We start from the raw sequence: 26,532 nt of genomic DNA on the forward strand, positions 1-26,532 counted from the left end.
GATGGAATGTGGGAAGCCCCAAAACATTCCCTAGTACATTAAAACACAGGATTTTTTAAAAAAAACAACAGATGATGGAGGGGGGAAAGGAAAGAGCTACAGCTCTGATTTACAATGCCAATGAATTTACAAAAATATAACCTGTTTACAAGCTTTACAAAAATAATATTCACCATAAAAAATACAAAACCTATGTATTTCCATGGGCAATCCCTGACTACAGCAATTGAAAACAACAACAAAAACCTCATGAGATGCACCAGGATGAGTACCATGAGGACTTCCTCCTAGCATTTTAATGAGATCTTTCTGAACACACCAGAATTAAGAGTGCCCTGAGCACTAAAACAGCTTTCCCAGCAGCTACCTGCTCACATAACAGCATATTCAGGCTAATTCAGTTCAGTATCCCTGTTCAAGACAGTATTTAAAATATGTGCTTAAATGCCATTAAAGTCAATTGGACTTAAGCAGATACTTAAAGGTAAGAATGGATTTAAGAATTTTACTACATTCTTTCCTGAATTAGGGCCTGAGACATGATTGGGGAAAAAGGAAGTTGAGCCAGGAAATATTTCCAATATTTCTAAATCAGTTATTCCCAACTGAACTCTTACAGAGGCTGAATAATTTTATTTCCTTTAGCTCATTATAAGCCATCCCTGCTCAGCATTAGTGGCTTTCTACACTGAAAAGCAGGATTCAGACTCTCTGGAGATTCCCCACACCCAAGTTTGTTCAACATTAAAACAGAAACTGTAAGTCACAGATTTCTGGACATTTCATATTCCATTCACTGTGCTGAAATTTTTCTTAAAAAAAAAAAAAAAAAATCAAGAACAACTCTCACTGATTTGCAGCCAAACCTTCAAAATGGCCATTGACTGTGGATGCCACAATTTTTGGTGGCCAAACTGAGATGACCGGGGCCTTATTTTCAGAGGTGTAAAATACCCATAGCTTCCATAGGCTTCTGCAGGAGTTGTGAAAATCAAATTCAAGGCATCTCAAGCTGGGCACCCAAAAGCAGTGGGTCACTTTTTAAAATTCTGGCGTTAGTAAATAACTTTGGGCCCAATCCTGCTCCCACTGAAGTCAAGGGAGTTTTGCTATTGACTTACTTGGAAGCAGGAACTGGACCTTAAACTCCAGTTATATTTTTCCTAACCATTAAAAGCCCAGTCCTGCAACCCCTTCCTCATACAATCAATCCTCTTCAAAGAATTTCATTGAAGCCAATGGGATGACTCACACAAGAACTACTTGCTTAATGGGTTGCTTGGGCCCCTAATTTGCTACATGTAGAAGAGTAACTAGAATCCAGTTAAAGTAGGCAAAAATTGTCCCATTCTGTATTTAATGAACACTCTTTCATTAAATACATCATAATTAAACAGCTACACTGTGACTAGCCTAGAGAATACAGCCGGAGCGTGCTTCAGAGTAGCTTATCTGCATGCTTTACTTGAACAAAGAATCTTACATCACAACCGCTTCATTCCGAAGGCAGAAGTTAATAAGGTTTGTCAATGAATAATATTGATCAGCCTCTGAACAACATGGTAAACAGCTTAAAAATGATTGGGCACCTTAAAATACAGATATAAAAACCTTGAACTAGGGAAAGGACATGTTCGCTTAGACCAAATTCTCCAAAAGGAAAAATTACTTTACACTGTGCTTTCCCCATTCACCATCAAGGCTACCCGGTGAGATCAGCAAGGACAAACAACACATCAGCAAATGGCAAGAATTTGCAACACACATTATAATACTCACATACAGAAATCACTGGTTGTTAACAACACTTACAAAAGGATCATCAGCATTTACCCAAGTTTAGCTTTTTCTCCCAGAGTGTAACTCCAGAGGTTCATTTATTCTTAATTGCATGATTATGCTGTTGGGCAGTAACAGACACAGCAGCCCCTGGAACAAATGAAGGAGCAGGAAAAGCCTTACATTCAAACTGGGCTGGATCCTGCATGGGGGCACTGCTGAGCACTCTCAGTGCTCCCCCTGAAGTCAATGGGAGCTGATGTAGTCAGCTTGCAAAACTAACTCGTGGGGCAGAACTACCATTGACTCCAATAACCCAGAGTTGATGACATGAAGGGCAGGTGAAAACCCATCCCACTAGTGACCAGATTCTGATTTCACTGGTATAGGAGTAAATCCAGAGTAGCCACTTAAGTCAATGACATTACTACCAATTTGTGATGGTATAACAAAGATCAGGATCTTGGCCCCAGATCTGCATTTGCCCTGAGATGTTTTACATTTAGGCACCTTTTTAATTAGTGCTGCATAGTTAAGTAATCAAGTAATGAGGTATCATTTACTGACATTTTAACTTAGAAGGGATAAAATGTTCAATACTTCTGTTTATTGCAAGGCAATCTCAAAAACTGCAACTAGTTGAGCTTGACTTTGCCAGAGGTGAATAGCAGACAGGGAAAGCATCATGTCTAGCTTTTGGTGGCGATGCCCCACACGCATGTGAGTTGACTTTTTCCTCAACAGGTTCAGGTCTTAAAGATGTTCAACAGAAACCAATGTCTATTAGTAACAAACCATCCAGGTGAAATGCGCACTTGAGTTTAAACAAGGCAATACTGCCCCCTGCTGGCTGCTGGGAGACACCATGCCTTTAATTACTCCATAAAAGGCAAACCCCAATTAATTATAATCTAATTACACATTCCCATGTGGTTTGTGTTCTCAGCCAACTTCAGACACCCGGAGCTATGATAACAGCCAAGGGATTGCTATGATCAGATGAACCCAATGGGGTTTTGATTATATAAATTTCCTATTGTCAAACTTTCAACCGTAACATTCAATAATGAAATCACAATACATGTCAGTTTGTTAAGACAATCTTTATGTGCCAGTTAATTAGTACTGAAATGGTTTTAGCTAGCCCAGCACTGGAACTGTCAATACCAGGGGCTCGATAACAAGAACCATGGTCTTAAAAATATTTAGACATTTGCAAGTTCTCTTACTCAGAACAATAGATCAGGGGCATTACTGAGTGCATAAAGGGTGTCATACATGGCAGCCGATCCTGGGGTTAAAAGAGAGCTGATGTTTCTATCCATATTGCTGAGTAGTTAAGGCTCGGATACACAAGTGACATCAGAAAAGCGCAGAATAGTGCGCACTTCTTGGACTGTAAATAGTTTGACATTTTAAATTCGGGGAAAGAGGCGGAGGAGTGGAGAGAGGGCAGAAAACACAGAGGCAGTAAAATGCACAGAAATAAAGGGAGAAGAGGGGAGCCTGAGACACAGGATAGGGAAGGGAGGAACCATGTACCACAGGCCAAATCCTGATCCCATTGAAGTTAATGATTATTTTGCCTCTGACTTTAATGGCTTTATGCTACTAGAGCAGCTCTGTCATTTTCATTTGTCTCCTGTCTGAGGCTCTCCAAGGAGGCTGTAAACATTAATGGATTAATCCTCACAACAGATCTGCGAGGTAGGAGAGTATATTGTCCCTACATTAGAAGTGGGGCAACAGGAATGGCGAGGTGAAGTGACCTGCCAAACACATTCAGCGTGTATGGCATAGCTATGTGCAGATCTCCTGACTTCCACTGCTATGCTTTATCCACAAGACCATCCTTCTGCTTTGTCCCTTTATAGCTTGATGGCTGCAAAGCACCATTGGTAACTGGCATAAGCAATATGTTTTTCACTCCAGAGAGTTGTTTACTAAACACAGGGAAAACCACCATCCTTTCTGCTCTCTAGGCCTTCAGCTACTGCAGAACATACCCGGAACACCCAGCAGCGGGGACACTGTGTTCTCAAATGTACCAGTGAGCTCCCTGGCACATCATTGATGCTCAGGCAATGTGAATTAAATTAAGACAGCCCAGCACTGTCAACAGCTTATGGTTCTTAGCTGGGATAAGGTGAAGGGTTTAATCAGGGACAGTCCAGCTCACTTTCCCGAAAGCTCATGAGAAGATGAACAGTGCCCACAATGCTAACTGGTCTGATATCTTGCACCCTATGCCTATGCACTTTGGCAGCACTATGTATACTCAGCAAAACTCCCTCCTCACCACCCACTATTGTTCTAGGCACCCTAATATCAGTGAAACTCCTTGAGTATGTCCCAAAGCTCATGAGATTAACAACTCTACATTGGACTTGTACCCTCAAGGGTGTAGCAGGGTGAAACAGACATGTGGCTAAATGGGGCAACTCCAACGCCAGCCCCAGATATCGGTCTCAAGCCTTCACAAAAAAAAGCAATCCCCATGTGTTGAGGTGCAGCGAAATACAGCACACGTGGGAAATGTCGTGCAGCCCAACGCCATCACCATGTGCAATGTGGAGCTAGCCACATTCTTCTTCACCCTTGTTTGAAACAGCCAGCTCCACAGACTGGGGAAGAACTGAGAGATTATTAGAAAGGCACCTCCTTTCCCTTCCACTAGGTGTCAAGGTTGTGCCACAAATGAAGTAAAGATCCACCTGGAGATGACGTTTTAGGGAACCTGTGTCATCAGCCACCTGAATCCCACCTAACGTGAACCATAGTGAAACAGTGTGTTTTATAGAATCCGAATGACAGTCTCCATCTGTCTGAATTCATGGCAAAGTGCTGATTGCAATCAGTCTCCCAGGGACGCCTCTCCTCCTGGAGCAGCTGCTCTCTGAAAATGACCTCACTATGAAAGGAATCCGTCACAGCTGAGTGCCAGGGCTGAAAAACACATTAATATAATAGAGTATGTCATATGCCCTGATTGCTAGGGTCCTCTCATGAATTGACCGTGGGTGTGTTTTGCAACCACAAAACAGACTATTGCAGCTGATCGCCAAGGCTGGATTCCTGTCCTCTCTCCGGGAGGTGTTGGGTGTGTCATGTTTTCTCCTGAAGTATTTGCCCCTGACAACGATACTGCACTTAAAAGCTTACTTTAATATTGCCTGTCAGTCAGTGAAGCGACCCAGTGACAGGATTTTTCCAGCCTTACAGGAGACTTGGATTGTTTCATATTCTACAACTTCCCCCCACCAATCCAATTTGTCAGATAGCAGTTCAAAGTGTAACCTGCTCCTGCTTAATGCACAGTAAGAAGAGAAGTTGATGGCAGCTTTGAGAAAATAGCACAAAAACCTGCAGCCACCAACTTTGGAAGCTGCCTCCAGATACCAGTTCCAGGAACTTCAGGAAGTTTAACACAGCCAAACCATGGCAAACTCTGACAAATCCTCCTAGAGAAAATTAAAGACAGAAGAGCGCATCCCAAGGAACAGCCATTCTCAGAAAATGAGGTCATCTTTAGTCTGAACAACACATTATTTTACAATAAGGCCACTTCACCACTCATGGCATGATTACTTTAACAGGCACCATAAAGTGGACAGGACACAAACTTCTAGACACCGGAGTCATTCAGCCAAATCAAAGACACATGGCACTGGGATGAGACATCATACTTTTCTGCTCTTCCAACAGAAGCCTCTTGCAGGCAAATGACAACCCTCATTACCTGGGAGTAGTATTTAGCCTCCCTGCACAGGTTAATAATCAGAATCTGAACACAAAAAGGTCTGATTAATTCCAGTAGGGGGCGATATGCACCTGGCAGTACATTACACTAGCAGTGAGAAAATACTCTTTTGAGAATACTCCATTCAGCATTTCCCATTATGAAGTTGGCATAGTTAGTTCTGGAGAGGTTCCATCCTTTTAGTTTTTAATTAACCAGGATAAGGGGATAGAGTGGTTGTGCCATTGAGACACCCTCTATTATTATACTGAGTTTATTTTGTTGTAGCTACGTAACATACTAAACCCCACAGGCTCCGTTTTATCAGCATAGGACAGAAGCACCTCCCGCAGAAGCCAATGGGAATGGCCTGCATCCTACAGCAAGAGAATTGGGCACCGGATGAGCTGAAAGCCAAGCCATCCTTCAGTCTGCACTTCAAAGGGGCACCATCCAGGCCAAGTGGTCTCTATTTAGTGTTTAGAAGATGAGACCCATGGTGCTCACAGGAGGGGCAATGGAGGGGAGACCCTTACCCTGGGTTACACACAGAGGTGAGCTGGGAACCGGTTCTAAAAGGGCTTCTAAATTTAACAACCAGTAAGTTGAAGTGACCAGGGCTGGATTAACGTTTTGTGGGCCCGGCGCCAAACATATTGGTGGGCCCCATGTGGCTGTGATGAACCCCTTCCAGATATGGTCCTAGCGTGATAGCACCATTGATGCCATAGTAAATGTGGTATTGCCAGGATGGGGATGAAAACATTTATTCAAAACCAAAATAAGATATCTGAAGCCAAACTGCGACCTCCACTCAGCCCATAGAGAACAAACTGGGCTAACATCAATGTACTCAGAACACTGAATTTGGTTTGTGTGGGAGGGGGGTTGTTAGTTTTGGTTTTTTTCTTTAAACACTCAGAGCCTGCTTAGGGCCCTGAACACAAGTGCTTAATTAGCACACTTATGAGCCATATTAAGCCCGGCTGCAGCAGTCAGTGGTGTCGCACCTGTATTTCCCCACCACCACCTCCTCCACCCAAAGTTATGTTTCCTAAATACATTGTTGAAAGCTGCATTTTCTACTTTGGTACAATAATGTTTACAAAACTTTGGGGCAGGGTGTGGGGAGGAAAATTGCTGGTGCCCATCTTTTGCAAGGAGAAAGGGCCACTGAAACACACACACTTTACCACAAAGGCTACCACAATCCAGCCTCAAGTTCCTACCCCAATCTTCACACCTGGGCTCTCCTCCCATCCCTCCTACTGTCCCCATCCCACACAACTAACCCCCTAACAAAGGGTCAATCTCCTTGCTACTGCCCACTCCCTACACACTTTCACCCCAGGGCTGTCACCTCCCTCTCTTCTACTACCCCGCTTCTACACACACACACACTGAGCCAACCCCCACCTTCAACCCAGACTCTCCCCGCCCTCCCTCTGCCCCCTGCCACACCAACCCCCACCTAAACACCCTGCTTCTCCTACACCCCCCCACACGGAGTCACCGCCAGCTCCCCCATCGCACCTGGACTTGCCCCACGACTGCCCCTTTCCCCCAAAACTGGGCTGCGCCCCTCCCCGGAGTGCAGGGAGGTAGTTTCTGGGCATTCCCACTGGCAGGGGGCGTGGCAGCCAGCACTGACAAGTCCCGCTGTCACTGCCCCCCTGTGCTCCCAGGCACCACAGACAATCCGCGTGGGGGGGGTGCTGAGGAGCTGTGAGGGGAGTGCAGGGTCAGGGCAGGGGCTCAGGGGGTTGGGGGGGGTGCAGGGGTTAGGATGGGCAGGGGGTTGTAGGGATTAGGGTGGGCAGGGGGCTGGGCTGGGGTCAGGGGGTGATCATGCAGGGGACTGGAGGGGGTATGCCCCAATTCCAGCCCCTTCCCTTAGGCCTCACCCTGGCTTGTCTTCTCCTCCTCCTCGGAGTGGTGTGCTGCGGCTCGCTCCTCCTTGCCCCCCTCCTGCCTGCAAGCCTGATCCAACTGAGGGGGGGGGGCGGACATAGCATGCTCAGGAAAGAGGCGGGGGAGAGGCCTCATCCCCGCCTCTTCTTCTCCTCCAAACATCAACACAGAGGAGCCCGTTAGCAAGCCCCTTTGGGCAAGGGAGCAGAGGTGCTTAGAAGAAGACTGGGGAATGCAACAAGTACCCTGCCATCTGCATTGGAGCAAATTCCACCATGCTTAAAAAAATCCTGACTCTCAATTCGAAATATCCCTTTATGAAAAGTGTACCATTCCACATCCAGGAAATACAATTAAACACACTGCTATTCTGGTATGGCACACAGAAATTCAGCGCATGAGTCCCTCCTCCCAGCAAAAAAAAAAAAGGAGTGGCAGCTAAACAACCCTTCTCCAAGAACAGGTCCCCTCGTCGGCGCACAAAAGGAGAAGTAAACAAAAAGGCAGCCACAGCAGAAAGCTAAGCAGAAAACCAGCAAAATACGTCTGCCAAATGGAGAAGACCACCTCTAAAAAGTGGGGGGGAAGAACAAATGATGATCAGGCCTCTAAGAGGAAGATACAATCAGCTGAGGGTCCAGACCCTCTGAGCTCCCTCTTAGAGTTGGGGGATATTTTCATACCCCCCACCCAGCCCCTCACACAATGAATTCAATCATTACAGCTGAGATGTGATTCAAGGAAACACTGTGCGCTTCGAGGGTCCTGTCCTGCCCATGGAGGCAAATGGCCCTGTAATCATGCATGGTGACCAAGAGGGCCACGAGGTCTCTGGGCATCAATATAAACATGTATGAAGAAAGGTGGTGTTTGGAGGTACCACATGCATCTGCCAACCATCACCAGCACGAGGTAGGGCTCAAGCAGTGGTTGAGAGAAGTTTACTCAGTGAGCACTCACAGACTCATCATTCTACTGTGATTCTACCCCCCAACATTCAAAGGCCATCTCCACACAACCCAGGTTCACCCAGCCAAAACTATGCCTGGAGTTATCCCTCCCTCTATGTGCTGAGGCAGTGACGTGTGTTTCTCCTAGTGCTGGCAGCCCTGGGCCCGGCTCAGAATGAAATGATCGCAGAGTAGGAGCAAGGCATCGAAGCGCTGGAGTCGCTGTAGGACCTGGGCCAGGGCAGGAACAGTGACTGTGTCTCCTGAGGAGGCAAGGTGAGCGACGAGCTGCTTGAATCCAGACATCCTGCTCACCAGATGGGATGGGACCCCCAGCTCCACCCCCACGTGGCTGAAATTCTTGAGACCAGACAAGCAAGGGTCCAACTGGAAGCCAAGTAACAGCACCAAGGAGTGGGGAAGCTGTATTATGGGGAGACCTGGGGATGGCAAAAAAGGGAGGTGAGAGCCTGTCTACCAACGAGGGAAGGGTGTCCTGCAAATAAGGCAGTGAGGCCTATATCACAGCCCCTGCCCCCACCCATCTGATGAGCAGCTGCAACATCACCCTCTGCCTGGCCTCAGCACAGAGGGAACTTTTGCCACAGGGCACTAATGCATTTCCTTTCAGTGCTTAGCCTCATGACCCTGGCTCTCAGCCCAAGGGGAGCTTAATCCTCACCACAGGCACCGACTTTTCAAGTGCCAGGGGGTGCTCAACCTCTGGCTCTGCCCCAGGTCCAGCCCCCACTCACCCCTTTCCCCAAGGCCACACCCCGCCTCTTCTCGCCTCTGCTCCACCCCCCACCTCTTCCCACGCAGTTCTGCCCCCTCCCCCGAGCGCACCGCTTCCCCGCTCCTCCCCCTCCCTCCCAGCCTCCCTGCATGTGGTGAACAGCTGTTCACAGCGGGTGGGAGGCGCAGGGAGGGAGGCGCTGATGGCAGGGCCCATCGGCGGGCGGAAGGCGCTGGGAATGGGAGGGGGGAGCTGATTGGGGGCTGCCAGTAGGTGCTCAGCACCCACCATTTTTTCCCCCATGGGTGCTCCAGCCCCAGAGCATTCACGGAGTCTGCGCCTATGATCCTCATTGTTAATACAGGTAAACTAGGTGCCTGTCCCCAACCCCTCCCACAATCCAAGGTGTGTCACAGAACGGCTTGACCATTCCCCGCATTAATGCCACAGGCCCAGTGAAAGAGGGTCAGCCACAGATCTCTATGTCAACTGTCAGGCCTCTACCTGAACTCTTGGGGAGCAAGGACATGACTGAAAAATGCTGCCCAGACAGCCACTCACCTTGTGTGACGCTGCTAATCTCACACACAAGGCTCAGGACATCATTCACCTGCTAAGACAAAGACCCCCAAGGATTGGGGAAATTCATCAGGGAATGAGCAACAATCATATGTGGATCTTGTCAGTGCTCCACTCAAAGGACCTGCCCTGTATGAGTAATGGCCTGGATATTTCCATTCCATCCATACATCGCCACTCAGTTAGGGCAGCAAGCCTATTAAGATGCTCTAAGTTCTTCCAGCAAACCACCATCTCAATAAACAAGTACTTGAAGCTAAGCTAGTAAGTTAATTACCTGCTAGACATTTTTTAGACTTATGTTAATCACTAATCCATCGCAAACTGGTGAGGAGACCAGATGGCTCAGAGGACTGGGAAGCAGAGTTGTTCACCACCAGGTCAGTTTTCCATACTGGCAAACATGCAAAGATGATTCACGGGTGTTGCAGGGATCAGGTGAACTGTATAGATTCTGCTGAGTAAAGGACGTGCTTGGCCTTTGCCCTTTTGCCAGGCTGAGTATCTGAACCCAGCCCAGGTTGGTAGTTGCAACCATCTGATAGCTCTTTGGTGGCCCTTAGACAAGTTGGTAGGTCTTAGACCAGTTCCTTGCAAACAAAAAAGCACCACAGCTGGCAGCTTTCCTTGGGCTCTCAACACCAGTTAGTTTAATGGTGGAAGAGTTATGTGCTACCCTGGCCAGTGGGACCTGGGCTGTGTCCCTTCCAGGGCCGGCTCCAGGCACCAGCCCACCAAGCATGTGCTGGTGGGGGGCAGCGCGGCGGGGCGCTCCGGCCCGAGAGCGGGGCCACGACTGGGCTCGCTGCCCTCCCCGCAGCACTCTGGCCACCAGGGAGAGCGGAGAGCCCCGGCCGGGCTCTCCGCCCTCCTCCCGGCGCTCTGGCCGCTGGGGAGAGCGGAGAGCCCCGGCCGGGCTCTCCGCCCTGCTCCCGGCGCTCCGGCCGTGCTGCGCTGGGGGGCGGCAGGTGGCTTTTTTGCCTAGGGCGGCAAAAAAGCCAGAGCCGGCCCTGGTCCCTTCCCAAACTCACACCACACAGCTCACTGAACAACAGATGGTGATGACTTTTGGATGGTCACTACCAGCCAGTGCTGGATCTGAACCTGCTCAGAGGTGAAAGGTTTTGTACCCCCCGCCCCTTTGCTATCCCGTCCCTCCCTGTGTGAGCCCCGTAGTAGCTGTTATTATACAGAGGAGGGTGAGATGGGAAGAACTTACAGGCTGCTCCCTGCCTTCAGCAGTGGGAATTTGGAAGGATGAGGATGATCCCCTGACAGGCTCCAGAACAAGTTCACTTTGTGTTATCAGAGAGGCACCAAACAGGGGAACTTCAAGGGTTAGCTCATCTGTATGTCTCCGGGTCCTCTGAGCCGCCTGCTTCTCTGCATCCTCCTGGCTTTTGGTGCCCATGAACTCGGCCTGGGTGGAAAACTTCTGCAGGTCTAGCTCTGTGCACTCCACTGGGGCATGGGGCCACCTAGGATGCATCTCTGAGGCACATGATGAGAGGGGAGTTTGGGCCTCTGTGAACCCAGCTGTGCCCTGCCTGGCATCTGAGGATGACAGGCCCCCTGCAGAACAGTCGCTGGACCCTGAATTCCTTATCAGGGGTTGGGTCTCCAAGACGCTCCTCGCCAGCTGGGATTTGGGATTGGGGCTGACAGCAATCGCTTCCAAATTGGGCTGGAGAGCAGGGATCTGCAGGCCTATGGCTTCACCATTCGAAATGAACTGAACCGGTTCAACAGGACCTGGAACCAGAAACTCCATGCTTAAAAGTATGTGGGTTTCCCTTCCACCAGCCTCTCCATCTGCTGAGGACTGGGCTCCCTCCTGTCAGCCACTCCTTAAAAACCCCATTTCCCACGAGGCCCTGCACTGCCACTGCCTGTCTCCAGCCGCAGAGGAACAGACAGGACAGGGCTACTCAGTGCCTTTTGTCCGCGAGGTGGCAGTGAACACTGCTGAGCAAAGCAAGGCTCCCTGCTCTTCCAGGGGTCGATCACCAGTCCTCCAGAGTCACCCCCACTGCACAGCCAAGCACTCTCTCCTCCCCAACCCACACATCCCTAGGAGAGAAAGACACTGAAGCTGGAGGAGTGGAACCTACATGTTCCCAGTGCCAGTGCAACATCTTCTGAGTTCAGAATCCTCCCCAGGCTTCCACCTTTCACCCAGAGGAAGCTTCCTAGTGGCACTGTGCTCTGTCCACCTCGATTATCCCAGTGCCTGACCACACGGCAGCAGCGATTTTGACACCTCCCTCCCCCCACCATGGGGTGCTCCTTCCTACCTGAGGAATGGAAACTGAGCAGACATTAGGGTGTGGGGGTCACAGCCCAGCCTGCCCTTCCCCCCAGACCCAAGCTAAAACAGCAGAGCAATGAGAGAAGTTACCTTCTGCTTGCCCGGAGCAAGGGCTCAGGTTCTTCACACCCAAGCAGCAGGGACTAGACATCTGTTCCTCACAGGGAAACCTGCTTGGCATGGCTGAGTCCTGGAACATCACCCTCTGGGCCGAGAAACTCTGGGTCCTCAGAAACACTTTAAAGGATAAAGAGCAACTGATACCAGCGAAGACCTGGCTTGTTTTCCCAGAATGCACTAGGCCATCTAGTATGGCTATTTATTTGGTGACTGTAAAATTCAGGAGCAATCAGGCTTCACTGCTTGGCATGGAGAGGTCTAGTGCTGTGCACTGTTCCCCATGCAGCTGTGCCAACGCACCTCAATCGTATCTCTCTAACCTACTCCTCCTTGCTGTTTTCCTCATCCTCTTAATTGCTTCATCCTCTGCTGCTCCAGCCCTGGCGCCCTCACCTCCACAACTGCCAAAATCTCCTCAGTCTTGACCCAACCTGGGAAAACCCTAGAAGAGAAAGCACTAACCTCAAAAGTGATAACCTCACTGGCCCCATCTGGCACTCTGTTTGAATCTGAGCCCTTACATTCTCCTCCTCTTCCCTGCTATTTCTAGGGAAGAAGGGGCAGGGAAAGGAGAACCAGAGGGATGCTGCATTGCATTCACTCACCTTGCTGACACTGGCTCTTCCAGAAGCGCTTGCAGCAGATGATGGCGAGTGCCAGCAGCACCAACACAATGATGACTAGCGCACTGCTGGTTAGCACTAGGAGGGCGGTGTCCTGGGGAGGTACTGTGGGGATCACTACCTTCACCAGGGTAGTCCTGGAGCTGCCTGCAACATACCAGCCAAAGAAAGAGGTCAGAGCACATGGTGTGCTGCAGGATGCTACAGAGAAGAAAGCAGACTGGATCAGGGCAGCACGGATCCAGCCTGGAGTGATTAGTACATGACCAGTTACAAGGATATTAAACACATACACACAGATGTCCCTTAGGACAAGAGATCTCAACGTGGAAATTAAAAGCATCTAAGGGCTAAGTTCCCTGTAAGCTGCGCGGCTGCATGGCCACGCAGTATCCTATTTAGCACCGCACAGGTGCTCAGGGAACCTGTCCGGGGACCTGCTGCTGGGGGGGGGGGCACCCCATCCTAGCCTGGCCCCCAACCTGCCATGGCCGGAGCGGCCCCCCAGCCACAACTATGCTGCGGCCTGGACCTTGTAGAACTGATAAATGAAATTGTTTTTAATTGTTCACTTTATTAATGTAACTTCATAAGTAAAGTTTTATGAATGAAACAATATTCATTCATAAAACCGGTTACCCCAATAACTGGCTAATTAACAGTTAAGATGCTTGTTAAGAGCCATAGCTGTTCAGTCAGCTGCCTTTGTAAGTTTCACTATCAATCCAATTCCTGCTTAAATCACTGAGACTTGCACTGTTTCAGTACTGCAACTTCTGTTCACCATTTATTACACTTGCCTACAGTGTAACTTCTGTTCACTGTTTGCCATCCATTATACTTGTCTATATTGTAATTTCTGTTCACTGTTTGCCATATTGTAATTCAAACCCCATTTTAAAACGCTTACTCCATTTTGTAAGGGCTTGCTGCAACCTTCATTTTTGCAAACCCTGCTGTAATCTTATTAGTTTAGTTTAGATGTGTGAATGAGGTATGTATGGATGATGGAATCAACCTCCAGCCCCAGCCTGTCCTGATTAAATAGAGTTCAAACACCAACTGCTGAAGATGCAGACAAGAGCCCTAACAAAGTAAGAAGAATCCACCCTAAAAAAAAAAAGGTACAATAGAAGGAAGATCAAAGCCCGGTCCCAGGCTGAAAGTCATGTCTGCAATTGACAGGTGATCAATCACCAAATCCAGAGGCAGCGTGAAATAGCAAGACCTATAGACTCTGGATTCAAACTAAAGCCTACAAAAAGGATGGGTGAGATGGAAAACTTTGGAGGAGGGTAACATTCTGCTGCCAACATGGAAGGGCATCGGTGCATGCCCAACAGAGACCCAGCTCGTCCTTGTGCCCGGCTTTCCTGGCCAGTTAGCCGCCACAAGCTACGAACCCAAGCTGCAAACTCAAGCCACAGACTCAAGCAGGACTGGTAACTATGCAGCAGCTGCAGAACATCTGATGGATGTGTGTGTGTGTAAATGTGTGTGTGTGTGTGTTTATAGGTATTAGGTATAATGTGTTTGTATTAGGATTAAGATATTTGTTATTGGTCATAAATCAAATTATCATAATAAATGTGGCATCTTTGTCTTGACCCCTAAAACGATCCTGTATAAGTTTGTGGGACAACAACCTGCGGCAGCCTGGGTGCCCCTACCCTGCCCTGAATCTGGCCAGGGTGGCCCGGCCTGGACCCAGCTGCAGCCGGGGCAGCGCGGCGCACATAACAAAATTCATTCCACACATGGGTGGGAAAAATTAGAGGGAACACTGCCTAAGGGGTTTAGGAACCTAATTCCCACGGACAGTCAAAGAAAGTTAATGGACTTAGACACCTAAGTCACTGTTAGGTGGTCACTGTCAGAGATAGGGGATATTGAATTACATACACCACTGGCCTGCTCCACTCCACCACTCCTCCCACCTCCTGTTGCTCTAAGGAATCTAAATCCATGAACTTTCTGTGACTGTCAGTGGGAATTAGGCTCCTACATTTTTCTTGATTTTTAACAACAGAAATAACAAAACATTACAGGATAGAAAATGGCTGAGCTGCTGTGTCTGACCACATATCATGGCACTGCTGGCCCCACCTGCCCCTCCCCTCCAGATATATACTGTCAGTACTTCCTTGGTCAGAACTCACTGGGGCAGAATTCTTCTGCTACAGCTAGCGTAATAAACTTCAACACAAGGACTAGACATTTAAATGAATAAGCACAGCCTCTGCAAGGACACTCATGAGGACAGAAATAACAAAAAGCCTCAGTCTTCATGTTTCAGGGAAAAGATGATCGGCAGCGGGGGTCAGGAGGGAATTTTCCTTTGCGCACTTAGGGCAAGTCTACACTACAGAATTACTTTGGTATACTACATCAGTCAAGGGCATAAAAAATCCACACCCCAAGAGACATAATTATACCGACCTAAGCACCAGTGTAGACAGCGCTATGTTGGTGGGAGAGCTTCTCCCACCTACACAGCTACCACCTCTCACGGAGGTGGATTAACGAAGCTGACAGGAAAGAACTCTCCCGTCAGCGTAGAGCATCCTCATTAAAGCGCTACAGCCATGCAGCTGTGCCAATTCAGTGTTTTAAGTGCAGACCTGCCCTTAGTTACACTATGGGGGTTTATGCCTTAATTTGAAGCATGTAACAGTGGCCACTGTCGGAGATAGGTGATATTGAATTACATGCATCACTGGCCCGCTCCACTCCACCACTCCTCCCACCTCCTGTTAATCCTGCAGGGCTCACCGCAGGCCCTGTGACATGACATGTTACACAGTGAAAGACAACAGGTTGGAGTGCTGCTGGCTACGTACACTGAGGCTCAGAGGAAGGAGTCTGCTTTGTGCAGGGGATGCATTCCAGATCCTGCAGCCCGCCAATCCGGGTTTTACTGTAAAACCTGCCAAAGAGTAAGTGGAGAATGCTCTAACAACAGGACAAAGTATAAGGGAATTGTATATATCATCTCTTTGAACAGCACCTCCCTATGCCCTCCCACGTGCGTCTGCTGCTGGTGTTCCAGCTGCCAGCTGTACTCACCCTGGAAGACATTCCCCACAGGCTGCATTGGAAGTGGCAGTGCAGTTGGATTTCTGGACACGGTTGATGAGGGGGCAGGAAAGACAAGTTTTGCAACCATGGAACCCCCAGCTGTCCTTAAACCTCCTGGGAGGGCAAGCAGTGCACTGCGCATCCCTTCCTTCACCATAGCCACACTCCTGCAAGAGACAAGCACAAGTCCACGACTGAGACAAAGCAATGGCATCAGATCTGAAGATACCATTGTGATGTTGTGCAGTCTATATGGTTTTATAAAAAAATAGTAAGAAGTGAATATAATGTAACTAGAATAGTTTTATAAAAATATGATAATAAGTGAATATAATGTAACTGGAATATGCTTCATGCAAAAGGTCTCTTGTAAGGTATCATTACAAAGCTTATAATCTACTGGGTATGATCATCCTATTTGTATAAATGTACCACTCTTGTATCTAAAACTAGAAATATAAAACATAACTCTGAGGGCCTGTTGTAATTATGCAAAGTGTGGGCCATTAATAGTGGTTTGGAATCTTGATGACTCCCATTAACCAGGACCATTGTCTGCAGATGGCTGTGTTTACCTGTTAGTCTTCCTGTATATGTGTGTGCTGGCAAGTGGGCAATGAAGTCTTGCAGTGACATGTGATCATGTCACTGACCTGGAATCCATCTTTAACCTGGTGCTTTTCCAGTGGTGGTGGGGGGGAGTGGAAACCCAGAGGGACAAGTGGCGGGAGGAGCCATCATGAAGAATCCCCTAGCTATCACCTGAGCTGCACCAAGAGCTGTACCAGAGGAAAGAATTGTGCCCAGGCCTGGAAGGTGTCCAGTCTGAGAAAAAGCTTACTGAAGCATCTCTGAGGATGAGATTATCTGTATTCAGTTTGATTAGACATAGATTTGCACATTTTATTTTATTTTGTTTGGTGACTTACTTTGTTCTGTCTGTTACTACTTGGAACCACTTAAATCCTACTTTCTGTATTTAATAAAATCACTTTCTACTTAGTAATTAACTCAGAGTATGTATTAATACCTGGGGGAGCAAACAACTGTGCATATCTCTCTATCAGTGTTATAGAGGGTGAACAATTTAAGAGTTTACCCTGTATAAGCGTTATACAGGGTAAAACGGATTTATTTATTAGACTCCATTGGGAGTTGGGCATCTGAGTGCTAAAGACAAGCACACTTCTGTGAGCTGTTTTCAGGTAAACTTGCAGCTTTGGGGCAAGTAATTCAGACCCTGGGTCTGTGTTGGAGCAGACGGGAGTGTCTGGCTCAGCAAGACAGGGTGCTGGAGTCCTGAGCTGGCAGGGAAAACAGAAGCAGGGGTAGTCTTGGTATGTCAGGTGGTAGCTCCCAAGGGGGTTTCTGTGAATCAACCCGTCACAACCTCAAAGGGAAGAAGCTGTTCTATTCTCTAGAGGCAGATGGCTTCTCTTCAGTGAGAGAATTCTCAGTTGCCTTTCACACTCTGGGCATCTCACATCTTTGCACTGCACTGAAGCAGATAGCAGCAAACAAATAGGGCAGCCATTCTGCATTCAGCAATAGCTCACACATTGCCTCAGTCACTAGAACTTGTTTTACTGCCAGGGGGATTCTGGTGTAATGCTGTGCCCTCGGGGGGAGGAGAGGGTTTGCTGGCAGCTGGGATCAAACAGTATGAGCCTGAGCTAGGCAAGGCTATATATAGCAAACTCACTAACCACAATGGAATGTGTAAATCACACCCATGAAGTATGGCGCTCTGTCCTCTTCTAGTGGTGAGTGGATCACATATAGAGGTTGATGAGTCTATAGTCTTGATGAACAGAGCTAGGTCTCTTAGCTTAGGCATAGAGGCTCATTTATAGAGCCAGAGGTCCCAGGTGGATTCCTGCTGCCAATGACCCACACAAGGACAGGTTAGGGGTTTATTTCAAGAGTGGGCGAGGTTCTGTGATCTGAAATGTGCAGAAGGTCAGACTAGATGATCACGATGGTTCCTTCTGACCTAAAAGTCTATGAGACATTGCATAGCTCTGACCAGGACACTGGAGTTATCTGCCAGAAGGATTTTTGACTTCCCCTGGGAGCTGGAGATGATGTACTTTGCTTGGTGTTTACGTAATAAGCTGCACCAATTTGAAACCTCTCCTTATTGGTACTTCCATCTTCCCATTCTCCTATCCCCATTCCTGCATCACTTAGCATGATCAGTGGAATAGTCTAACATCCCTTGCCAATAAAGCCCTGTTCTTTTTAAAGGCACGGACATCCATATCAGAGAAAGCTCTAATACTATCCTTCTACTAAAGGCTAGCAGAGGATTCATCCAGCACCACCAGTGCCAACAATCCAGGTTCATCCCAGAGTAGCCAAATTACCTTGGAAAGCTCCCATCCTGGGCCACACTCCCTGCAAGGAACGCACTTCCTGTGCTCGTCCAGATACTCACTCTCCTGGCATTCCATTGGGTTTGGAGCAGCACCTTGGACCTGGAGAAACAACTGGGGTTACTACAAGTCCCAGAACACTCCTGAGCTGAACCAAGCGTGTCCTTTACTGGGCAAAGCTTTCTCATTGGAAGGAAAATTTGCCTGCATTTCTTGCACACCCCAAATTCCCATTTGCTTTAGTACAGTGGTGGGCTCCCATTGGCCGGGAATGGCAAACGGGGGCCACTGGGAGCTGTGGGTGGCTGTGCCTGTGGACAGTCAATGTAAACAAACTGTCTCACGGCCCACCAGCAGATTACCCTGATGGGCCACGTGTTGCTCACCCCTACTTTAATAGATGCTTGTGTTGCACCAGGAAAACTTCATTTTCGCAAAAGCAAAGCCATATGCCTTCTTCCCAAAGGGCAGTATAAGCAACTGGCTAAGCAGAGACAGAGGAGGGACTTAAGTAGTAGGTCATGCAGATGAACTGCCCATTCCTTGTGCCATTTGGTGGCATTTACAAGTGAAGTGAGGTGCGGTCAGTTGTTATTTCCAAACTCATGTTGGACACTCTGATCAGTGATGATTTTTAAGATCAGGTCAGCAGCTTCCCTGATGGGAGGTCAGCACATAGTCCAGACCAGATAACTTGTTATCCTGGTCTGCTAAACAGTAGGACTGTTCCTAATTTAGAAGCATCACAAAGATCTGCATAAATGGAGCAGTGGAAAGTACCACCAATGTGGTATCCAGGTCTGCAGAGAGCACCAAACTGGATGGAGCACACAAAGCAGATGTTCAGTCCAGAGCCTTAGTTGGTATAGAGTTGACGAAAACCTCCACTCAGAGGAGCTCGTGTTCATGTGATTTGGCGTGAAAACAGTGCAAGAGAAGATAAGTTAACTACACAGTCTTGGGTCAGTGGGGCAGAAGGAATCTGGGGATATATAATATGGGGCACAGAACATAGCAAGGGATAACTATCAGTTCTCTAAAGAACTAAAGCCACACTTTATATTACTGGCCACCATGCTGCCACCCAAGATTTTAATGCAACGAATGGAATTCATGGCCAGAACTTAGCACAAGACACAAAACTGATGTGAATCCTCAGCTGCAAACTAAACAAAACTAGTCAAAGGCACTAGGTAAGGCTAGTCTACAGACTTACAGCCCGGCCGTGCATTCCTTGGTGAAATCCTTACCCCACTGAAGTCAATGGCAAAACTTCTATTGATTTCAACCCCCACTGAACTCATTTGGAATTTGGGCCATGCAAATTATGCAGACTACAGAGAGCAGAGCACATAGAGAGAATTCAACAGAAATCAAACTGAAACTATTAAAACACATTATGCAGAGGTTTTGGTTCATTTGTTTCAAGTGGATTCCTACCTTGGGGACAAGAAATAGAGCAAAAAACAGCACTGGGCCTCTCTTCATGTCACTTCTCTCATAACTTCATGCAGCAAATCAGGAAAAGAATTAATAACGCCGTGTCTGCCTCATGAAGTCGACTCACTGGAATCTAAACATTAAAGAAGAGTAGAAAGGGCTTGAGAAAGATGCTTTCAAAGGAAGCCACTGTTATAACTTGAAACAATTCAAAAATGGGTGGAGCACAAGTTTTTGTCAGCCCAGCCACAGACCTCATTAGGAACAGGTCAAAGGACAGCCTGGCTAATATTCACATAGTAGGGCCTAGTAACATACTGGAAAGGATGATGTTACACCAGTAGATATATGAGCAGTCTCCACTTCTCTTTCCCCCAATCATAACCCATTTCTATCTATGCCACCATTATAAACTGTAAATGAAAAGGGCCCCTCAGTAAATGTTCCTTGTTATGCCTTGTCAGCCCACTCAGGTCTGATCTCCCACTCTCATGAGCCCTATGCAAAGCAGACTGCACTTTGGAAGTGGGCTATTGGGCAGGCTTTTCCCACTATCCAAACAATCAGGACTCATCTGATGTGGCATCTCCACTGGATAAGTACAGAAAGCAAGATATTAGTTATTACTATCAACTCACATACCCTGAGCAGTATAAGCTGCAAAGAGAGCCATACGACAACGAGAAATTAAGGGTGCTAAATTTATCTAGCCCAGTAAAGCAAAGATCGCAGGAGGGATGAGATCACAGTCCATAAATAGCTTCCAGGATACTGACACTATAGAGTAAATAAAGAGAGTTTGTCATAGTCTCAGAAAATGGTGGTCAGGGAGCTATGGGCTGAAGCTAAAGGAGGAAATGTTTAGGCTCAATATTAATGTCTAGTTAGGGTCCATTTCCATTAGGAAAAATAGAAATGGGCCTGAACCATCCTCCCAAATATAAACCAATCACAGATTTGAATCCAAGTTCCTATCTGAAATTTGTCTCCATACTAAGCTGACTCCAAACACCCTGAACTTTGGATAAGCTCAGCGTTTGAAGCCCCAAGTTCAGCACTGTTTAGATCTATGGTTTTGCGTCTGTCCATTGTAGAGGTAAAACGTTCAGATATGGACCCAGATATGGAATTTGAAACGGAGGCTTTGAGTTGGGCCTATATCTATGAATAAAAACAAACGGAATAAGAGCAAATTCCCAAGTGAAGTGGAAAGGCACCATTCACTAGGGTGTCTTAAGAACAATGGGGACCTGATCTTGGTGGGGGACCCCAGGTGCCACCCTAATACAAACAATAAATAGTAATAAAAAAGGATAGGCAAGGTGAGACAATAATAGGAATGATGTAGGGAGTAGGCCTCCCAAATACAGTTTTATCCTGCATAATCTTTTCTAACCTTTGTATCTATGGCTCCTTGGTCCTCATCCGGTTTAGCAATACATGGCCATTGAAAGCTTTATTGAATTTCTGGTGTGGGTCACCTCAGTTCCTCCTATTCTCTGCTTGTGACACATAATAGTCCAGTCTCCTGTCGGCTGTGATACTTGCGTCTAGTTCTGATTACTGGATTTAGTTTGGGGGTGCTGATGGCCTGTGATATGCAGGAGGTCAGACTAGATGATCTGGTAGTCTTAAACTCTATGACTTTATGAGCGCCCTCAATAGAAAGCCACCCTGAGATTCTAGTAAGTAGTTAAAACATCTGGTCCCAATTAGGTTAAAATGAGAAATTCTCCCACTTCTGCAGAAGCTGTATAGAATCTCGAGGCGACTGCCAGAATAAAATCTCATTTTCCGGATAGGGACCTAAACATCTTGCGGTATCAGCCTGCTCATTGATTTTATAGGGAAACAATCTACAGTCATTGTTCTGTGTTAAGGGGAATCTATGAACTTGGTGTATAAAACCTGTTAAATTACTGAATCAAAATGATTTCATGATTTGTTAAAAATCTCAGTAAAAACAGCTTTTCCCTATTTAAACACTCCCTTGTATGTGTAATACCCATGCAAAATACTGCACTAGAACTATTGTAAGATGGAGTGGTTTGGACCATTAATGTAGAATACCATAGTTTTCTGCAGTTCCACCATTCTTATCCCACTGGGTTAGACTGTGGCATTTATGCCAGGGCCCTGTTGAGTGGGTGAGGCAGGGCAGCATCAGCGAGATTGCATCTCAGGAGACACAACCTCTCAGGGATGGCTCGGTGACCGCAGTGGATGAATCTGATTGTCACCCAGACGCACCAGCCATACTCCGCAGGCCAGTGCAGATGCGAGGCTGGCCCATGACTGTGCCTCATCCTGACCGTTCTCTTATAGCATCATGCTTCTCAGGGGAAGCACAAGGCCCTGCACTCCCCAGAGCACAGGGACTGCAGAGTCTGCTGGTATAGGAAGCCCTTAGGTAGCTGCAAAAGGGGGAGGAAACTTCATTCTTGCACTCCTCCACTGTGTGCCCATGCAAGGACCACTCACAGCCTAGCCTTTTAACTAGACAAGAGGATATTTCACAGAGGACTTAACAAGCTAGACTGGCACCTTGTAGTACACAGATCTACAACTACATACTGAGGCCCTGATTAAAAGCCCATTGAAGTCAATGGGAGTGTTTGGATTAGGCCCTACCTAATTTGCACTTTCCTTGAACATTGGTCAGACTTCATATTCAATTGAAAACTGTTTTTTTTCCCCCCAGTAGCTGCCTTATTTATAAATATCCAAAGCACTGAATTGAAATAAAAATCCAGGATCTGATAGCAACACTCAAATTCTTTTCAGGAAGATCCAGGGTGCGTTTTTTTGGTTTATAACCTAGTCTGACCTACAATCTTTACACAGTGAAGAACATTTATATTTGTTTGATAAACACTTGCCATCTTTTGAGATGGCTCCTGCTGTTCCTAATGGATATTCCAAGGCTTCTGGCTACATTTTCAAAGTGGCAAAGGGATTTCAATGGACCATGATAGTGGCATCAGGTTTAGCATTACTGGATTATCAGGTCAACATATTAGAGTTAAGGGATCATTGAAGATTTACCTAGTCTTTACTGGTATCATACAGCACTACTTGCAATATACCAGAATGGGAAAATTTGCTATAAAACACTTACTGAATATCTGAAGTTGGCAGCTGGTAGAATTGGGCAGAGGAAAATAGGTCAGCCAGATTAAATGCCATTATGTGGTTTATATGTTGCTTTAAAAAAGAAAGAATGACAATGTTAAATAAAAGCAACAGGAGAAAAGGATTTTTTTAAAATCCCAAAATATTAACTGGAAAATATTCCTGCATGTCTAGCATTTTCTCCTGATATTAAGTCAAGTCCCTGCCTTTAGTGCCAATATCTTCTGTTCCCCATTCACTCAATACTATTCATTTTGTTCTGCAAGCATTTCTTGACACTATATTGTGCTTAATATATAGGACTCTCTGAGCCAGATTCTTCTATCTTTACTCATATCAAGTAGTAAGTACCTTATTTTGTAAACAGTCCCACTGATTTTAACAGGGTTACTTGCAGAATAAGGTATTGCTCATCATAAGTAAAAAGTGGCTGAATCTTTTAGCCTGGTTTGGAAATAAACATGTTTTTCAGTGAACTTGTAGACTTTCTCCAAGTCACAAAAAGTCTAATAAGTGTGTAATGTGTCCTACTTCAAAACTCTTAGCTTGTTTTCTGTTTGTTTTTAGAAGAAAACACCCCAATATCAAAAGGGGAGTGCACACTGTGCTGATTTTACACCTCTCTGATATTATGACAATTTTTTTATGTTCCCACTCTTGTCGTAATATTCATTTTAGACTTCTGTTTGTTTCTTTCAATTTGTTCTAACAGCAAATAAAATAAGACTTTAAAATACTGTAATAATACCCAATGCAGGAGTTACTGTATTATTATTACTTGGATTCCTGTAGTGCTCACAGCATGCGAAATGCCATTCAAACACATAGGAAGACTTATATCATCCCCAAAAGAATTTATAATCTGAAGCCCCAATCATGCATCGGGATCTGATTAATACAGAATTCCGCACTCATGTGAAGTTCTGTTTAATTCAGTGGGATTCCCCAGAAGTGCAGAGAGCCATGTTAGCAAATCACAATGCAGGATCGAGACTTAAGATGACAAACAATATAGGAAAGAAAGAGGTACAATTGAGACCTTGAAATCAATGGGACCGCTCACGTACATACAGTTTGTCTTGTGCATAAGTGTTTGCAGGATCATGGCCATAATATGTATAATTTTGATATACTATATATATATATATATATACACATAATTATACACTGGGGTCAAGATTTCCAAATGTGACTAGTCTGTGTTGGGGGTTGTTTGAGTATTTTTCAGTGCCTCAAATATTTGGATGACCAATCTGAGCATCCATCTTCTAAAAACCAGGCCTTTTTAGAGTGTTTCAAGCTGACTTCCCCAAATCACTGGTATCTTTTGAAAATTTTGGCCTCTTTTTTGTCTGTTTTCCCCCTTGACCTATTCATTATTAACTGGTCAGTTTCTTGATTATTGTAACAATTGTTTGTACCCCTTGTTACTCCTTTTTGCTTTTGTCCTCTTTAATGTCTAACACATAATACCACTGACAACCTGTCATTCATACTCAACTCACAGGAAAAAAATTACTGCCTCATTTATAATTAAGTTTACAAATAAAACCATTTCTAATCTGTTCTTACTAAGAATTACTCCAAATGTACATAAAAATGCTTAGTCAGTTGCTAGACGGAAGTATTTAAAATATTTACAGATGAAGAGCACACCCACAGATACCATAAATATTATACACACAGGGCTCAGGAAATGCATTTTTAAGAACTAAAGAAATCATTATCAACTACTATATCAACTGCTAGCTCATTATTTATTAAACTTTAATATAAAGTATTACAATAATGGAAAAAATTGCTTGTACTCATTAATATTTGCTGGTGCTAATACTAAACTCAATCGCATTGTTTATAATAAATAACCAATATGATTATTCATTTGTAATCTTCACTCATATTTATCGTTGGCTGCAATCTCAGCCTTGAAATCTACAGCTCAGCGCTCTAAACACTTTGGTGTCTGCTGTGTTTTATAATCAGGCATGCCACCCCCGCAATCGCTTAAATTAAAGTGTCGGAACTTGCAGCGCGCCCTTCCAGACTACAGTGGTGTCACCTACCAGTGACTCTTTGGCATGCAGGCAAAGTATTCCACGGCTTATTCCAAAGTCTGCGTTTGCAGGGATCAAAATATCTGGACCGTCTGTAAAGCGATCAGATGAAACCCCATCTGCGGGGAGTGGGAGGCTGAAGATTGTACCTGCAAGCCCTGACTTGCCCAGCGAACCACGTGTCAGTACCAATTTCCTTCCTCTCCGGACCCTTTGCACCGCTAGTGCAGATCTGTTACCCCCTCGCTTTGCAGCTTGGTACCGGACAATCATAACCTAGACTCTGAGCGCGGAAACTTACAAGGAAAAGCTAATAAAAAGACCGATCCTTCCTGGCAGCCCGCTTCTTTTCTCCCTACAGGGATCATGTCTAGCTGAGATAGAGACAGGCTCGCCCATTGGAGCCCCTCCCTCCCCTGAAACACAAACGGGAACGTGCGAGGGATGCTCCAGCGCGCTGGGATATGCCCAGGCATGTAAACAGCACAGCGACTCTTCAGCCTGAACCAGCCCGAGACCGCCTCATGCCGGAGAGAGAGACCCAGCCAGAGTGAAAGCAACCCACGGACCGGGATGGACACACGGAGCCCAGACAGACAAACCGATTGGGGCGCCACATACCGATTCCAGCCGCTACGGATCGGGCATTCACTGGTTGTTTAGCATCTAGAGATGCGGAGTAACTTCAGACGCCCCGGCAGCTGGGTGGGAAGTACGGACAAGACGAGGCAGCTCACCCACAGAGAGATGATCAATAGGCAATTAACTGCCCTACCCATGAGACAGGCAAGTACCAAAAGGCATCAGGTGCCAGGCAAACATGTCCCATTTTACCTGCTTCTCAGCCGCAGCGATCCTGGTGCGGGCTCCTGAACAAGTCAGGGCTGTTTTGCTCTGCCCCAGACAGCCCCACAGACTGGCCAGCTGGCCCGCACCCACCCTCCCTCCTGCCCTGTAGGGACCCAGGAGAAGCGAAGTTCCACCCCGGGACTCCGCCCCCACAGGCAGGCAGGGCTTCCCATTGGATATAAGCAGTCCTCCTGGGCGAGGCTATGCAGATCAGCCTGCCCAAAGGGGCGGGGTCTGGCAGCGGCAATCAAGGTGGTTGATGCTGAACGGGACTCCGCAGTGGCCGGGCTGGAGACAGTCTCAGCGGCTGTGGCTAAAGTGCATAACAAATAAGCAGCAGTGCGGAGTGGGTTGAGAAGGGGTCACAGCAGCACAGCGAGCAGTTTGGGGTTATTTCTAAAACTGCGAGGCACAGTACAGCAGGGCAGCGTAATTCTACACAATAGCACCGCGAGATGCAGGAGAACACAACAGGACAGAACAATGCAATAGAATACAACAGCAGAACACGTCATAGTATTAAAATAGGGTGTACTAAAATACCATATAGCCACACAGTACAATAAAACGAATAGGCGGAGTGCAGCAATACAATATGCCAGGATAGTTCATAAAAGTACAGTAGTAACATGGTTAGAAGAAAAACACAGCAGAGCCACCCAGTTATAGAGTGCAATATCCTGCAATGATCATTGCAACACAGTTCGCTGACAACAACCAAGTCAAATATAATACATACAATGATGAACACACAAACAAGAATGACAGAGATACCATTAAGCCATGTAGCACTGCCTCTGGAACAGAAAAGAACAGTCATGCTAAACACAGACAGGGAATACCAATCACTGTAATGCCC

General features: G+C 46.6%; 1 protein-coding gene across 9 annotated transcripts; it reads right to left on the minus strand.

The window, feature by feature from the left end:
• Positions 1-8,064: 8,064 nt before the first annotated feature.
• On the minus strand, positions 8,065-25,776 carry EDA2R (ectodysplasin A2 receptor). 9 transcript variants are annotated; one of them, XM_034782550.1, is made up of 12 exons: positions 24,834-25,645; positions 22,757-22,842; positions 21,035-21,229; positions 19,639-19,771; positions 18,190-18,300; positions 15,812-15,990; positions 15,586-15,671; positions 12,728-12,892; positions 12,093-12,239; positions 10,914-11,446; positions 9,677-9,728; positions 8,065-8,819 (listed from the first exon to the last, which is right to left on the minus strand). In XM_034782550.1, exons 4-12 carry the CDS (start codon positions 19,684-19,686, stop codon positions 8,524-8,526), a joined length of 1,617 nt encoding a protein of 538 aa, XP_034638441.1. In that variant the 5' UTR covers positions 19,687-19,771; positions 21,035-21,229; positions 22,757-22,842; positions 24,834-25,645; the 3' UTR covers positions 8,065-8,523. The 9 variants fall into 9 exon arrangements, with proteins under 9 accessions (XP_034638441.1, XP_034638438.1, XP_034638442.1 ...); XM_034782547.1 differs by lacking the exons at positions 21,035-21,229; positions 24,834-25,645 and adding an exon at positions 25,659-25,776; XM_034782551.1 differs by lacking the exon at positions 21,035-21,229 and having other exon boundaries at positions 25,427-25,645.
• Positions 25,777-26,532: the final 756 nt, after the last annotated feature.

Source organism: Trachemys scripta, chromosome 9, assembly GCF_013100865.1.
Source record: "Trachemys scripta elegans isolate TJP31775 chromosome 9, CAS_Tse_1.0, whole genome shotgun sequence".
NCBI lineage: Eukaryota > Metazoa > Chordata > Testudines > Emydidae > Trachemys > Trachemys scripta.